At 52.1% G+C, this 16,612-nt stretch overlaps 2 protein-coding genes across 2 annotated transcripts in view; one reads left to right on the forward strand and one right to left on the reverse strand.

Annotated features, from left to right (window-relative positions):
- Positions 1-11,228, forward strand: part of SARM1 (sterile alpha and TIR motif containing 1) — a 25,568-nt gene extending 14,340 nt beyond the window's left edge. Inside the window, exons 6-9 of the mRNA XM_027516873.1 lie at positions 41-143; positions 219-408; positions 5,935-6,056; positions 6,146-11,228. Coding sequence (XP_027372674.1) covers positions 41-143; positions 219-408; positions 5,935-6,056; positions 6,146-6,287 — 557 coding nt within the window. The 3' untranslated portion in view covers positions 6,288-11,228. The remainder of the gene's footprint in view (positions 1-40; positions 144-218; positions 409-5,934; positions 6,057-6,145) is intronic.
- Positions 8,628-16,347, reverse strand: SLC46A1 (solute carrier family 46 member 1). Its single transcript, XM_027516874.1, has 5 exons — positions 16,071-16,347; positions 14,142-14,994; positions 12,725-12,808; positions 10,829-10,985; positions 8,628-10,314 (listed from the first exon to the last, which is right to left on the reverse strand). The coding sequence occupies exons 1-5, from the start codon at positions 16,296-16,298 to the stop codon at positions 10,257-10,259; spliced, it is 1,380 nt and encodes a 459-aa protein (XP_027372675.1). The 5' UTR covers positions 16,299-16,347; the 3' UTR covers positions 8,628-10,256.
- Between the last annotated feature and the right edge of the window lie 265 nt (positions 16,348-16,612).

Here is a 16,612-nt window from a genome sequence, read left to right on the forward strand (position 1 = left end):
GAAGGTCCACCGTCACCAAGCCGTCTCTTGTCTGCTTCAGAAATGCTACATTCCCCACTGCCCTGCACTGGTGGCAAGCCCAGCGGGGACGCTCCAGACGTCTTCATCAGCTACCGGCGGAACACGGGCTCCCAGCTGGCCAGGTGAGGGGGGCGGGACGGCAGGCAGCCTGGGGCCTCGGGGTGAGGTCCCGGCAGTGACACCGGGCCTCCTGGCAGCCTCCTGAAGGTGCACCTGCAGCTGCATGGCTTCAGTGTCTTCATCGATGTGGAGAAGCTAGAAGCTGGCAAGTTCGAGGACAAACTCATCCAGAGCATCATGAGTGCCCGCAACTTTGTGCTGGTTTTGTCGGCTGGGGCTCTAGACAAGTGCATGCAAGACCATGACTGCAAGGACTGGGTGCACAAGGTAAGCGCTGGCCTGGGTGACCCCAGAGCTGGCCCGGGTGACCCCAGAGCTGGCCCGTGGCCCAGGGCTCCGCTTCCCCTTTCAGTCTTTCAGTTTGTTTTATATTTTATTTTTATATGTTTCTGCTATCTTTGGTGTGTGTTTTTTTTGGTGTTTTTTTTTAATTGGAGGATAATTGCTTTACAATATTGTGTTGGTTTCTGCTTCCAACATGAATTGGTCTTAGTTATATATATATGTCACCTGCCTCTTGAGGTTCCCACCCATCCCACCCCTCTAGGTCATCACAGAGCACCAGGCTGGGCTCTCTGTGTTATATAGCAGCTTCCCACTAGTGATCTATTCTCTTTCTTGTCTGCATGTGCCAGCAACTTCCATGGCCCAGCTGGAAGTCAGGAGCCACCACTGTGACTGTACCAGGACTGTAGCAACTTACTTAGCTCTCCAGGCCCGTTTTCTCATCTACAAAATGAGGATAATTTACCTGTCCTGTTCACCTCATAGAACTGTTGTGAGGGTCAGAGAGGGATCAACGTGCTTTGAAAAATAACCTCTGTGAGGGAACGGAGGCAGAAAAGCATAGTGATAGGCACAGTGGAAAAGTTAAGAATGCAAAGCTGTGAGTTTAAATCCTGGCTCTGGCTTTGGGCAAGTTACTTAATTCCTGAGTTTCATGTTTATTACTGGAAAGTGGGATAATTATAGTACCTACCTCCCTAGGGTAGTGTTACAAGGATTAAAAGAGCTAAAATTTGTGAAGTGCCTAGCAGAATGCCTGGCACATAATTGCTGTATAATGGCAGCAATTATTATTGTTAATACAATTATTGTGAGTACTACTACTGTGTAATTTCCCCATGGTATCCTGAGTGCATAACACACAGTAAAATGGATGGATGGATGGATGATGGATGGATGGGTATCACATCTGTAGATTATTAATCATTACTCATTAGTCAGCAGAAACTGGGACCAGGGCTAAGGGAAGCAGGAGCCTGGTAGGCTGCAGTCCATGGGGTCACTAAGAGTCGGACACGACTGAGCGACTTCACTTTCACTTTTCACTTTCATGCATTGGAGAAGGAAATGGCAGCCCACTCCAGTGTTCTTGCCTGGAGAATCCCAGGGACAGAGGAGCCTGGTGGGCTGCCATCTATGGGGTCGCACAGAGTCGGACACGACTGAAGCGACTTAGCAGCAGCAGCAGCAGCAGTCATATGGATAGAGGCCTTGTCCTAAAGCAGCAAAGGAGACAAGAATATGCCCAGAATGACTAGATCATATATAAATTGGTGTCAGTGTAAAGTCAGGTAGGTGAAATTCTTACTTGCTATAAGAACATGAAGAACAGAAAAAGCATCAAGGGCTGGAAAAATCAGAGGAGACTTCATGGAAGAAGAACTTGAGTCTAAAGAATTTATGTCAGTGGAAGAGAAGGCATCACAGGCAGGGAAACAGCATGAGCAAAGAACAAAGGTAGGGATGAGAAAAGTGCTGAAACCTACATTATTACTGGTCTTGCCTTCTCATTTTACAGTGAAGAAACTGAGGCTCAGAGAAGTAGAACAGTTTTTCTAATGGCCACACTGCTGGGGCAGAAATCAGAATTGGGCTTTGAACTCTTGTCTCTCTGACTCCAAAGCCCATGCACTTTCTTCGGATTCAGCTTTATCCTATGACTCAGATCTGAGGGGTGGATTCAGCTGACACCAGAGTGACTGTCTGTGTCTCTTCCCAACTCCAGGGTGTAGGAGGGGCTGAACACTGGGTTTGGTTTGGGGAGGGGATTCTGGGTCAGAGAGACACCCTGGAGAATCATGGCTTAGAGTAGGTGGCAGGCAGCCTTCTGAGAGAAAAAGAGGAGCATTGTGAGCTCCAGGACAGCACAAACCTTGCCTTGTTCATGATGCATGCCTGATGCCTAAAACCATGCATGGGACAAAGTAGGCTCTGGCAGACTTTATAGAATAATTGAGTCAATGATCAGACAGATGATTCTGATGAAGCTGAGATGAGCAGGAGAATGGACTTCCTCCATGAAGTCTCCCTTGATGCTTTTTCTGTTCTCCATGTTCTTATAGCAAGTAAGAATTTTACCCACCTGACTTTACACTGACACCAATTTATATATGATCTAGTCATTCTGCGCATATTCTTGTCTCTTTGGCTGCTTTAGGACAAGACCTCTGTCCATATCTACTAGGTTTATTAGGTCAGAAGACTCAACTCAGTTTTCATTCTTACCTGGCTGTTTGATCTTGAGCAAGTCATTTCTTGGCCAGCCTCTAAATCTGTGCAGTGAGCACAGATCCCTATCTTTTGCTTCTGTTTAATGGATGAAGCAAATGTCTGAAGGTTCCCCAATAAATTGCTGCAGGGCCAGAATTCACCCAGGTGATCAGCAGAGAGGCAGACAGCTTGGCTGAAATGGCCCTGGACTTGGAATCAGAATGCTTGAGTCTGGGCCCCCCGGGCTCACATGTGTGTGACTTGGGAGCAAATCCCTTCGCTGGGCTTCCTTCTTCTCAGTTGTAAAATGGAGAGGTTCCCCAGAAGCCAGTCGGGGTCGAAGTTACAGAGATTCCTTCCCCAGGAAGGCTCTGTTTCACAAGGGTGCTTGATATGCCTCACTGTTCCAGCTGACTGCAAGGAGTGGGGAGCAGGCAGGTGGTGGGAGCCTTCGCCTTGGACCAGTCCCAAAGGCTCCATCATCCCTCCTTGGTTGGTTTTAGTGCTTAATTGCTTCTGGTTTTGAAACTACTTTCCGCGAAGCCACATTTATAGCGGGTAATCAATATGGAAAACCACAAGTGAACTGCACTCAAAAAGTCCAATCTCTGGGGTTTCCCCTTGAAAGGAAAAAACACTCAATAAGCACTTACCCGAGCACCCATTAATAGCAACATCCTCAGAACAACCTGGTGAGGTAAGTTTTATTATCCCCACTTTACAGAGGAGGAAATGATAACACTTGTTATTTATTAAGCATACACTGCATGCTAATTGCTAGTCCAGCACTTGCCGTGGGATAGCAGTTATTCCTCCCAACAACCCTACAAGTTAGAAACTATCATTACCCCTATTTTAGAAATTAGAAAACAGGCTTTGAGAGCCTGTTGTTTTTGCCTCACATAACAGAGCCTGTGTCAGAGAACCCAGAGGTGAACACAGATCTGATGATTCAAGAGTGCAACCCCCAAATGCTGTACTATTTTATTCATTCATACAGCCCCTCAGCTGTTAAATATTTAGCAAAGGCAGGCTGTGGGCAGGGCTTTGTGAAAGATCGGAAGATACAAGGGGAGTGGAAACCTGTACATCGTCCCCACCTTTATGTCTGGTGGAGAAGACAGATATTAAGTAAATTTCTCACTTGTGAATTTAAATTTCCAACTGTAGCAAGTGCTGCAGAGCCTATGAAAGCCTGTAAGAGGAGCATCTGATCTGGTCAGGGAAAGTGAGGGAAGACTTCTCTAAGAAAGCTGATTGAGCTCAGATCAGAAACATGAGTTGGTATTAGCTAGGTGAGAGGGAAGGGAAGAATGTTCTAGACAGAGGAAGAAGCATGTACGAGAAGGCCCTGAGCAGGGAGGGAGGATGGAAAATCTAAGAGGCTGCGAGATCTGTGTGGCTGAGGGGACAGTGCAGAGTGGAGTTTGAGGAGTGAGTTGCGGACAATCACACAGAGCCTTGAACCCTATTCTAAGAGCCATGTGAAGTCGTGAATTCGAAGTAGGGGGTGACATGATAAGATTTGCATTTTGCGAAGAGCTGCCAGGTGAAGGGGCAACCTGGAGGATGAATGAGAGGAGGCTAGAATGGATGAGAAGAGACCTGGTGGGGCTTAATGGTAATACGGGGTTGGAGCAGGGCAGTGGTGGGGTGGAGGTGGAGAAAAAGGAGGAGGTTTGAGAAATGAGTAAGGACTACAACTGGCAGGGCTCCAGACGGATCAGTCTGGATGCAGGGGGTGGGATGTGCTTCTTGATACTAAAATTTGTTTGGGATTTTTTTTCCCATACCAACAACTAGTTCTCCACTCCACCACACAGCTGGCTGTCCCACAGTTCAGTTCCGATGCTCACTACCTGCCTAGAATGAGCGTCAAATGCCGTGGTTTAGCGGCAGCCCCCAGCCATGCTGGCACCAGAGATCGGTTTCATGAAAGACAATTTTTCCAGAGGCCAGGGAGGGGGATGTGTACTTAATTGTTGCATCAGGTCCACCTGAGATCATCAGGCATTAGATCCCGGAGGTTACACACCTCTAGTCTAAGGGATTAGCCTCACAAGTCTGCCCTCACTTCAGACCCAGTCCCAGGTCCCAGGCCATCTGCACTGCTTGTCTGTCTTGGCTACAAATTCAGAGGGTTCCCATGACCACCCCTCAGGTTCAATAATTTGCTAGAATGACGTGCGTGCATGCACACTAAGTCGCTTCAGTGGTGTCCGCCTCTTTGCAACCCCATGGACCGTAGCCTGCCATGCTCCTCTGTCCGTGGGATTCTCCAGGCAAGAATACTGGAATGGGTTGCCATGCCCTCCTCCAGGGATCTTTCGGACCCAGGGATCAGCCTCTCATCTCTTATGTCTCCTGCATTTGCAGGCGGGTTCTCTACCACTAGTGTGACCTGGGATGATGTGCAAAATTCAGGAGAGAACTATTACTGGCTTATTATTAATATAAAAGATACAATTCAGGAACATTTAAATACAAGTGATGCACAGGGCAAGGTAAGCAGTGGGTGGGGGAGTTGGGAGCGTGGGCAGGGGAAGCATGGAGCTTCCATGCCCTTCCATGCCCTCTCCAGGCCACCCTCTCTGCACCTAGATGTGTTCACCAACCTACCTGGTCAGTCCTTAAGGGTTTTATGGAGGTTTCATTATGTAGGCACGATTGAGTCACTAGTGACGTCTCAATCCAGCCCCTCTTCTCTCGTCCTGGAGCTGTGGGGGGCAGAGGAGCTGAGGCTGAAAGTTCCAACCTTCTAATCACAGCTTCCTCTTCCTGGCCACGAGCCCCCATCCTGAAGCTATCTAGGCACAGATCCCCATCCCCAGGTCATCTGAGAGGGCTTTAGGAGCTCTGTGCCAAGAATATATATATATATTTGGTGTTGTTTAGTCATTGTGTCCAACTCTTTTGCAACCCCATGGACTATAACCCACCAGGCTCCTGTGTCCGTAGGATTTCCCAAGTAAGAATATTGGAGTGGGTTGCCATTTCCTTCTCGAGGGGATCTTCCCAACCCGGGGATCAAGCCCGTGTCTCCTGCATTGGCAGGGAGATTCTTTACCACTGAGCCATCTAGGAAGCATCTATAAATATGTATTCACACACACACATAGATATATATATGTGTGTGTGTGTATTTATTATACCATAGTGGGTTAAGAAGTCAAGGTGGACTTCAGGACCAGCATTCAACCCTGGGCTCAGCCTTGGGCTACTATCCCTCCCAGTGCCTGCCTGGCCCCAGGGCCCCAAGATGGGTCCCCAGTGTCGTCTCTTCTCTTCTTTCTCTAGGAGATCGTGACTGCTTTGAGCTGTGGCAAGAACATCGTGCCTGTCATTGACGGCTTCAAGTGGCCAGAGCCCCAGGCCCTGCCGGAGGACATGCAGGCTGTGCTCACCTTCAACGGCATCAAGTGAGGAGGGGGCGGGGCGGGTTACACAGGCCCCCGGCCCGCAGTGCCCTCTGCCCAGCCCTCTGACCCAGCCGCCTGTGTACCCACAGGTGGTCCCACGAGTACCAGGAGGCCACCATTGAGAAGATCATCCGCTTCCTGCAGGGCCGCTCCTCCCGGGACTCATCTGCTGGCTCCGACACCAGTTTGGAGAGCGCTGCACCCCCTGGGCCCCATCTAACCAGCCCCTAGCTCCCATTTCCATCATGACTCCCATTTCCCTCATCCTCCCCACCCCAGTGGAACAGCCCCTCAAACTGGCCTCCCTGGGCTGAGGCAGCCTAGGCTCTTCTCAGGAAATAGCTAACTCCCCTGCCCTCATGGTCCACCTCAAACCCAACATCCTCAGTATCTGCAAAGAGAAGGGAAGCCAGGCATTGGGGGTGCTAAGACCTCCCCCAGGCCCTTGCCCTCTGTTCCTGTCTTGAGTGTGGAAGGGTCACTGCTCAGCTCTGAGGAGGTTCTGGAGGAGGAGGGTTTTCTGTGTGTTAAGCTTTCCTGCCCTGCCAACAGCCAGCTTGAGTAGAGTGAAGGCAGGCAAACTCCAGCAGGGGTTGGTGCCATGGCCACCCCTCTCCGTCAAGCAAGGGCTTGGGCCTGGGAGCCAGCCAGGGACGAGACGCCAGCCATGGTCTCCATTGAGGGTGCACCTGGCCCCTGCACTCACCACTTCCTACCGCCCTGTGGCCTTGCCTCATAGCCACTCAGTGCCCGTAGCTAGCCTGGCCTGACCCCAGGTTCTCTCCCAGCCTTCCTGATGTGCAGCCTCCTTTGCCACACCTGGGGTCAGGGTGATGGCGAGCCGGCCCTCACTCAGGCTGGTCAGCAGCTGCAGCCTGTGCTCACGGGTGCAAAGGCAGCTCCTGCTTAGGCCTGAGCAGGGGAGGCTGTGTCTCAGAGTGCAGCTAGCCAACCTATTATGCCTTGGTGCTGTGTGCCAGGCCTCTGCCCAGCCTGGCTCAGCCCCCCATCCACCCACCAAAGGCTGCTCACCACCCACTGACTCAGGGAGGTGGAGCGAGGCAGCCCCATGGGGCAGCAGAAGTAGCCTGGGCAGAACCTGTAGCTCCCCAAGGTGTGAACCCATTGCCCTCTGGGAGGGGAGGGGCAAAGCCGGTGAGGAGAAGCAAGATCCTGAAGAGGGGGATGGGATGCACCTGAATCACAGGAGGATTTTGTTAAAATTCCATTCAGGACACCTGGGGTGGGGCCCGAGTTCCTGCATTCCTCATGAACTCCTGGGTAGGCTAAAGCTGGTGACCAAGGAATGACATTCAGTACCTTAGGCAGCCAGGCTCTAAGGCCTCACAGATGTTGGTCATTTCCCTGACACTTCACCCCCTGGCCTATAATCACCAGAGCAACCTTACCTGGTATCATCTCCGTCTGACAGAGAAGGACCTGAATGACGTGCCCAGTGTCCCAAGTCACTAGAGATAGCCCCAGGACGCAGACCGGGCCTCCTGGCGCCCCGTCCATGGCCAGGGGCACTGCTCCCTTGAGAATTATCCAGGAGGCTGCACCCCAAGCAGGGCTGTTGCTCTACAGAACAGCCAGCTTCCCTCTTGCCCCCCAGGACTCTAGCCATGGGGGACAGGCTTTCACAACAGACGGCTGACCCAGAGGCTATAAAGAAATAACTCAGCAGAAGTGTTCCTCGGTCCTTCTCTCTGCCAGGGGTAGAGAGCATCTCCTGCCAATAAATGCAGGCTCCAGCTAATGGGCTCGGCAGGCACCAGCCCAGCCCCTCCCCTCCCAGGGGCAGTGGGTTCACAGCTGGCTTAGGTCCCAGAGCTGCCTCCCACGGATGCAAGCCAGGCCCCCTTGGAGCTCCCCAGCCACATCTATACAAAGTCAAAGGTCTTGCTTCAGGCTTGGAACTCCTTCCTTCCACTCCCTTCCCTGCCAGATACACTAGCCAGTCCTCTGGGTGCCCTTGACCCTTTCTCCTTCATGCTTCATGAACGCCCACCAGTGTCAGGCCCTGGACAGGACAGCGGATGTTGCCCCCAAGAGCAGAGGCAGTAACAATATAATGTGACAAGTCTCCTCCAGAGAAGGCCTTGTCTTCTTGTTCCCCATCAGTCCCACTCCCTCCAGAGGCCCCTCACCGGCAGTACTCGGAGAAGTTGCCCAGCACACCCTCCACTGCCTGCCTCCTCTCTCTGGGGAATCAGAGCCCAGCCTCCAGGCCCTGCTGGAGCAGCTGAAATAAAAACCCTCACCAGTGCATTCAGGGGCCTGCCTCCCTCGCCATAACCAACCACTGCCCTGATTGCAGCCAGGGCAGGCACCTTGGCCCTCACTGTCCACCTAGGCCTGGCCTCACAGAGCCTCTTCTGAGACAGAGGGCTGAGAAACAGCCTTCCCCCCAACCCCCAGCCTGCTCTGACATTGCTTTGAAAGGGTCAGAGTTTTTTGCTTAGATGGGCTGTAACTGCTGCCCCCACTATGGGGCTGAGTCAGCTTCACCCCATCCCAGCCCTCTCCGAGACCAAGACCTTGCTCATGACCAAGAAACACACAAAAGTCTAAAGTCCAGCTCCAACTCATTTAGCCTTCCTGGGGCCCCACAAATAGAGGCATTCCATTTTAGAATGTATGAGGTAGGAAGGATCTAAGAACAATATTTAATCTAGTGTTTCCGAACTTGTCGAACCCATGACCAGATAATTGGGGGGTGTCGCTGAGCTACCCCTTCACAGAAGGCCACATACGAGTCAGAGGCGGTACCTGGAGTAGATCCCAGGCCTGAGGTCAACCCAGAGCCTTTTTGCCTACATCCGCACCGCTGGGCCAGGAGAGGGACCTCTCCTCACTTGATCTCACGACAGGGGACAGTGACACGGGAATCTGGTAACAGGCCACAACTGACCTTGGTTTGCCTTGGGCCACCCCCATTTTACCTGCGTGATTTCTAACCAGGAACCTGGCTGGCAGGGCATGTGAGAGAATGAGGGCGGAAATACCAGCAGGGGGCCATGCCATGTGGCCAGTTCTGTTTTGAAGAGTCAGGTGTTAATCTGATTTTCTTGGGGGTTTATGGTCCTCATCAAAGCCAGTGCCTTAAGACCCAATCTGATTCTGCCTTTCAATTTCAGGTTTCCCTAACACCCTAGAAATGGGCCCCGCATTCTCTGGGACTTGGGCCTCCTGAACCATATGGGGAGGCTGGGCCCATCTCCAGGTTCCTGTTGATATACAGGTGCTCAAGAGAGGGTGTCGGCACATGGCCCTGCTGAAATGCCTAGAGATGGGGAGTGTTAGAGAGCTGAGTGGTAGCAAAAACTGATTCCGCTTGGGCTGGTGTAGCCAGGAAGATCGGGACGGGTGCCTTCATGGAGTGGATCTCTGATTCCGAGGAATGAGCAGCCAGGGCTCTGCCCAGAGCTTTTCCACTGGCCTAATGCAAGCGTGCCAGCGCTTTGCTGCCCAGAAGCTCAGAAGACAATGGGCAGTCAGATGAGGACTGAGCCAGCTGTGCCCGGTACCAATCTCATGGCAACTCTGGGGGCTCCTGTCCTTTCCAGAAGCTGCTGCTGCCTGGTCTATGGTGGGCAAACTGGGAAAACAAGGCCCCATAGCCTAATGCCATGGGGGAGCCAGGAAGTTCATTTTGGGGCGATTATACTGACTTATGATGATTGGCACTGCTAAGCCTAGCAGATTAATTCCCACCCAGAGACAGCAGCATTCTCCCTCCAGGGGACACCGAGTCCCTCCCACAGCACCCCCTCCCCCAAAGGTACCATGTTCATCACTAAGGAGTGATGAATTGAACACTCTGAGCTGCCCAGTTTGGCTCGGAAGCAGAGGTGCCAGCCCTCAGGCTTCAACTGGTCCCTCCATCAGGACCTCTCCCCTCCCCTGGAGGGTTCTGTGTGATTCATGGCCTAAAGGGTAAACAGACCCCTGTTCCAAATAGGGGCTCCCCCACCCCCTGCCCTGAGTGGGTGACAATTCGAGATCTAGGAGTCATAGGCTGGCACAGCTGTGGATGCGGCAGGGGCCTTGGTCCAGGTTGACCATCCTGTCCAAGGTGAACACAGCCCTTTGGGGGGATCTGCCGCTATGCTAAGGGCTGGGATCCAGATGCGTCTCCTTCCAGCTGGTCAGTGCTCACGTTGCTCCTCTTGCCCTCTGTCCTCGGGTCCAGGCAGATCAGGGGCTCTGGGAAAACTCCTGGAATTCAGGGCAATGATTATCCCTTTCCAGTATCCTGTGAGAGACCAGAGAGAGGGTTCAAACTTAACATGGGGCGGGGGACCCTCAACTCCTGGAGGAGTGACATGGGCTTTATTGGGTGGGCTGGTCCAGGTAAACCCCCTCCCCAAGCTAAGAGGTGGAAGACAAAACAGAGGGCTCGGGGGAAGAGAAGCAAGTGGGTCAGGTGAGCACGGGGCCCAGCCACAACTATCCCAGGAAGCTCTCCAGGCTTCCCTTTAGCACATTTCTGCCACGGTTGTTGCATCTGTAAAATGGGAATGGAGAGGGGCGAGGGGATCTGAGTGCGAGAACACAGCCCTGCCGAGCAGCACTGTGAGCGTGTCCCTTCCCCTACTGGCCTCTGCCTTGCCCCCGGAGAGCCGCTCCCAGAGAATCAGACAACCATCTGCAAGGGGAGAGAGACACCCACAGGGGAAGAGCTCCAGAAACGAGGAGGTTGGGAGGAGGAAGAGGAGCCCTTTAGGTAAACGGCTCCATTCTGACCGTGAGTCACAGCCCTGTATTACCCCATCAGGATGGCTGGGATGAATAGCAGTCCAGCTCCCAGGAGGAAAGGGAAGCCCTTCATGAGGTTCAGGGTGGCTGGGTAGAGTGAGTTGAAGATGCCGGAGGCCATCAGCATGGCCAAGCCATTCACACAGGCCAGAGCAGAAAAGAGAGCGCCTGTGAAGAAATAAATACCACACAGCAATTTGAAAGACCTAAATGCAAATTCTGGCACTACTACCCAACAGCTGTGTAATCGGGGGCAAGCCACTTCACCTGAGTCTGACCTTCTCACCTATAAACCCTACATCATATGTTGTGTGTGATAAGGCTTCAGTGAGGTCACATGGAGAGCACCTGTGCTATAAAACAAACGGCTGTTATTAAATCTATTACAAGGATGTGTGATGTCTTCTCGAAGAAGTTTGATAAAGTCTGATAAAATCGTGTGGGGTTTATCCCCTTTGGAATCATCTCCTGTTTAGGATAAATTTCTGGGTTAATTCTCAGTTTCAACATTTATTAGCTGTGTAATCACTGAATAAGTCATTTATCTTTCTGGGTTTCTGTCCCCATTCTGTTAAACAAGGACATTATCTTTCGTGGATTGTTAGGAATGCTGGTAACATTATATACACAGGTAAAGCAGCTATGCCCGGGCCTGCCCTCCTAGAGGCAGTCAGTTAGCAAAGGCTGTTCTTTTCTCCTGTTCCTCTTGGCATCTCTGGGCACAGTGAAGGTGGTAGAAAAAGGCTTATTGAGTGAATGAATGGAAACAACAGAATGGTTGTGAATGAATGGTTCTGGAGACAACAGAACCCACGGTGGGATATATGACATGAAAATCTCTGCCATCACCAGAACTTCTTTCCCGGGTAGAAGGGAAAAGGAGGATAAGCCAGATGTTTTCACTGGCCTAAAGACCAGTGAGAAACTGCTCTTTATAGATATGCCAACAGAACACGAATTCTGCAAAGTAAGCTCAACCCTGGGCTTCCCTGGTGACTCGGATGGTAAAGAATCTGCCTGCAGTGTGGGAGACTCGGGGTTCGATTCCTGGGTCAGGAAGACTCCCTGGGAGAAGGGAATGGCAACCCACTCCAGTACTATTGCGGAGAGTTTCAAGGGCAAAGGAGCCTGGTGGGCTACAGTCCAGGGGGTCGCACACAACTGAGTCAGATACAACTGAGTGATTAACACTTTCATTTCACTTTTGCTTTGAAGCTTAACCTAACAGAAGTTGAGATTAAACTATCAGACTGTCAGAGCTCGAAGGGCCTGCAGATGTCACCAAGAGCAATTCATGTGTGTTACAGATGAGGAAACAGGCCCAGAGAGGGAGAGGGACCTACCCAAGATCACACAGCCGGTGAGACAGAGCCAGGACTAAAAACCCAGATCCCAAGCCATGGTGCTCTTAAAACCACACCTGGGTGTGCAACCTAGGTCCACCACTTACTGAGTGATCTTAGGTGAATCAACTGAACACTCTGGGCCTTAGTTTCACCTGCCACTTGGAAACAATGAAACCTAAGTCACCAAGTTGTTTTGTCTCCTTCGAGCTCGGACACTGTGACCCCAGGGAAGCAGGGGCCTGTGGCATGGTCACGTCCATTTTGCAGATGGAAAAGCTGAATTCTGGAAAGGGTAAATCCTCTGCTGGGCTTAAAAACATAAGCCCAGCAAAAGAACATAATCACATGCAGCTGACTGCAAATTCCGACTCTGATTTGGTCGGGAAATGTAAATCCCTGTGGTCCTTTGGCAGCCCTGGGCGCTTGGACAGCAACGCAGTTGTCTTAGCTACTTCTCCAGGGTGGAAGGAAGGTAAGCTCCTCCCAGCCTATGGCTGCCCTCAGCCCAGTTTAGGCAACACTGGCCTGAGGAACCAGACGTGGGCTGATCCTGATACTCACCCTGCTCCGATTGCCTCACCAGTCTAGATAGCTTGGCCCGGATGATAGGGGTGACGACCAGTGACAGGAAAAGGAGCCCGTACCCTGGGGAGAAAGAAGGAAAGATCGAGAGAATGGGGCTGGGGAGGGGGTGCCCCAGTGAGATGTAGCAGAGCTCTTGTGTCCACCCATGAGGGACGCAGGTTAGACACCGGAAGAACTTCCCTGATGAGGAAGGCAACGATGACGGTGCACAGTAAGCACACAGGAAATACGAGTTCCTTTTCAATGGACATTCAGTGACTCAAAGGCTTATACTGTTTCCTTAGGAACTGTTTCTCTCCCTTGTGCAACTGTTACCTCCTCAGCAAAACCGCAAACTGTTAAAGGACAGTGGAGCCTCCAAAGTGGGTACACGATGAGGCCCCGCCTCCAGAGCCCCTGAAGGTAACAGGCACCCAAATCCCTGAGCAATGACAGTGCCTTCATCAGCTCTGCAGCCCTGAAGGCACTGAGCCCAGCACACGGGAGATGTGTGTGGAAGATGCTGTGTGTAGAAGGAAAAGGTGCCTGGCCCCCATCAGCTGCACTGTCCAGAAGAGCAGCCACATTAAGAAGTCTGTGATTACTGGGACTTCCCTGGTGGCCCAGTGGTTGAGAATCCACCTTCCAATGCAGGGGATGAAGGTTCGATCCCTGGTTGGGGAACTAAGATGCCACATGGCTCGGGGCAACTAAGCCTGCGTGCTGCAACTAGAGAGCCCCAAGTGCTACAATAACTGAGCCCTCGAGCTCTAGAGCCCATGTGCAGCAACAAGAGAAAGCCTGTGTGCCTCCATGCCAGACATTTAAAAAAAAAATTTTGTTTTACTCTTTGATTACTGAATGGCTGACTGTACACATTTTCAGGCTCTATTAAAATAAATCTGTCCATTCAGGAAAATGAACTTCCTCATTTTCAGCTGTCCCCTCCAACCAAAAAAAAAAAGAAGAACTAACACAAGTCAGAATCTGATCGCTGTGGTCTGAGAAGGCTGGCTTTTTAAAAAAACCCAAAGAAGCTGACCAAGGTCCTGTAATCCTTATCAGAGAAGTGAGCATTAAGGCATTAGCAGCATGGACTTTGCTTAAAAGCACCAGGGGAGGTAGGAGTGAAGCAATTAGTGTACAAGTGATACTACTGTCTTTGGCTCTATCTTACAATATTTATGGTTGGTAATGTGAATTAATTACTTTGGCTACTGAAGGTCAATCTTTTCTGTATAACTGGTGGGTTGTTTTTTTTTTTTTGTAATGAGATTTCTTAGTCGTTTGTCCTCCAGTGCAGGCTAGGGCCACAGTGATGTCTCCGAAGACACGGGCATGAACTGCATTTGGGGACAGCACATGGCCACCCAGTAATTCTGAAACAAACTGTAGCTGAACCCATACACTTTACCTGTGAACATGAGGGGTGTGATGGTAGCAAATGCAAAGACCATCATCCCCAGGATATTGAAGACCAGGCCGATCTCAGCCACCCAGGTGTCGGCCAGGCAGTACTGCAGAAGCCGCAGGCCCAGCAGGCTGGTGAGGTATGGGAGCTGCTGAGCTGCAGAACCGTAGCTGATCAGCCGAGAGTCCCAGCAGAGGGGTGCACTCAGCTCATAGAGGGTCAGGATGTCCTGGGCCCCGAGGTGCACAGTGATCATCACGAAGATGGCTAATGAATACAGGGCTAAGTGCTTCCTGGACTTCTCTGGGGCCTGGGTCACATAGAGCTGGATGACGGACCGGTGGTGACGGAGTGTGAAGAGACGGGTAGGTGTCCGCTCCTTCACTGTCTCACCAAAGCAGAATGTTGCATAGAGAGTCATGACGGTCAGCACGGCCAAGGCGAGCCAGAAGGGGTTGACATAAACCTGCTCCTGGAGCAAGAAGCCACCAATGAAGCTCGCCAGCATTCCCGCCACCCCAATGCATGCTTCCAACAGGGCCATTCGGATGGTACGGGTGCGGCTGGAGCTGACATCAGCCACGGAGGCAAAGCTGGCGGCCAGGAGCCCACTGAAATCGCCGAGGAGGGCACAAAGGATGCGGCCCAGTACCAAGTAGCCAATGTGGAGATGCAGCTGAACCACGAAGATGGACAGCACGGTCTGGAGCAGCAGGCCGAGGGAGGCCAGCACCAGCAGCGGGCGGCGGCCCACACAGTCACTCCAGGCGCCCAGCAGGGTGGACGAGAAGAGTCCCACCAGGAAGCCGCCCACGTTCATGTAGAGGGTCCAATGGGAGGTAAGTGTCTCCACTTCCTGTGGGGGCAAGAGTTGTATTATGGGGAGCGGGCGAGCTATCCCTCACTCTGGGCTGCCCACCCCACACACTGTCACCAACCTGGGAGATACAGGGATCAGGACTTTCTCTGAAGCCCTAAACCTCAAGAGAATTTTAGTATGGATGCTGGAGCGGGTATGGGAAATTTGTAAGATCCATTCCTTACTTTTACCACTGTGAATGAAAAATGCTGCTGCTATATCAGGGTTCAGTCCCTGAGTTGGGAAGATCCCCTAGAGGAGGAAATGGCAACCCACTCCAGTATTCTTGCCTGGGAAATCCCATGGATGGAGGAGCCTGGTGGGCTACAGTCCATGGGGTTGAAAAGAGTCGGACAGGACTGAGTGACTAACACTTATCACTTGTAATCTTTTGATGTTTCTCCAACCTGGTTTTTATCACAAAACTCCTATATATCCTGGCTCCTCCCTTAACTCTCAGGAGCAGTCCTTCGGAGCTGTCTGAGAGACTGCCTCCAGGGCTTGAGTCCTCAGAAAGTTAGCTAAATAAGACAATTTCTGGGGCTTCCCAGGTGGCTCAGTGGTAAAGAATCCACCTGCCAGTGCAGGAGACACAGGTTCGGTTCCCGGTCGGGGAAGATCCCACCTGCTGTAGGTAACTAAGCCTGTGTGCCACAACTACTGAGCCTGTGCTCTAGAGCCCCTGTCCCCAAACAAGGGAAGCCACCGCAGTGAGAAGGCCCAGCACTCTGCAACTAGAGAGTAGCCCCCGCTTGACACAACTAGAAAAAAGTCGGGGCAACCATGAAGACCCAGCATAGCCAAAAATAAAATTGAAAAAAACTCTCAGCTTTTTAAGTTGTGCATTTTGTTTTTCAGAAAATACCCCCTTGTTAACCCTCAAAGCTCGCTTTATCTGCATCAGCTTTAAGCATCTCTACACCGCAGTTCTCAGGCTCCAACTTTTGCTCCCGCCCCGCCCACCACCCAAGATCCTAACCCCCGCGGCCGTCCCCAGTCTTTACCCAGGCCACCCCGGCCCCGGCCACGCTCCTCGCTTCTCCACCCCCCACACCCACGCGCGCGGCCCCTACCTGCGCGATGGGGTCCACGCTGTGGTTGCTGCAGCTGTCCCTGTGACGGGTGCCATTGTAGCCAAGGTCTGCACTGAAACGGTGCCACAGGTACTGCGTGGTGACCGGGCCCTGCAGGACCAAGGCGAAGTTGGCGAGGAAGACGAGTGGCTCCACGCAGCCGCGGCACAGCACGGACCGGGTAGGCCAGGCGCGGGGCTCGCCCGGGGAGTTCGCGCGCCCCTCCATGCTTTCGGGTTCCTTGCAGAGTTGGCGAAAGGCAGAAGGTTCATCTTTCTGCGCCTGCGCTCAGCGTCTTTTTTTTTTTTTTTTTCAAGTGGGCGGGACGGAGCCAGGACTGGTGAGCCCCTCCTTCCTCTCAGCCCCTCCCTCTCTGGGCTGGGAAGGGCTGGCGGCGGGGGAGGCGGGCGTGCCCGGAACCCCTGACTTATAGAGTGACCTCGCCTGCAAACTGTGCGAAGATATCGCCTGGCACTCCTTCCCAGGCCCCGAAAACCCCATAACAGTAGGAGAATATCAATAATTAACATTCATTGATCACT

This window comes from Bos indicus x Bos taurus, chromosome 19, assembly GCF_003369695.1.
Source record: "Bos indicus x Bos taurus breed Angus x Brahman F1 hybrid chromosome 19, Bos_hybrid_MaternalHap_v2.0, whole genome shotgun sequence".
Classification (NCBI taxonomy): Eukaryota; Metazoa; Chordata; class Mammalia; order Artiodactyla; family Bovidae; genus Bos; species Bos indicus x Bos taurus.

Excerpts from the sequence above, each read along its gene's own strand:
- SLC46A1 (XM_027516874.1), bottom strand. The coding sequence starts at position 16,298 with ATGGAGGGGCGCGCGAACTCCCCGGGCGAGCCCCGCGCCTGGCCTACC. Across the intron at positions 12,809-14,141 it reads CACACCCCTCATGTTCACAG|GGTACGGGCTCCTTTTCCTG; the intron begins GTAAAGTGTATG and ends CTTTCTCCCCAG. Across the intron at positions 10,315-10,828 it reads ATCCCAGCCATCCTGATGGG|GATACTGGAAAGGGATAATC; the intron begins GTAATACAGGGC and ends GGTCTCTCACAG.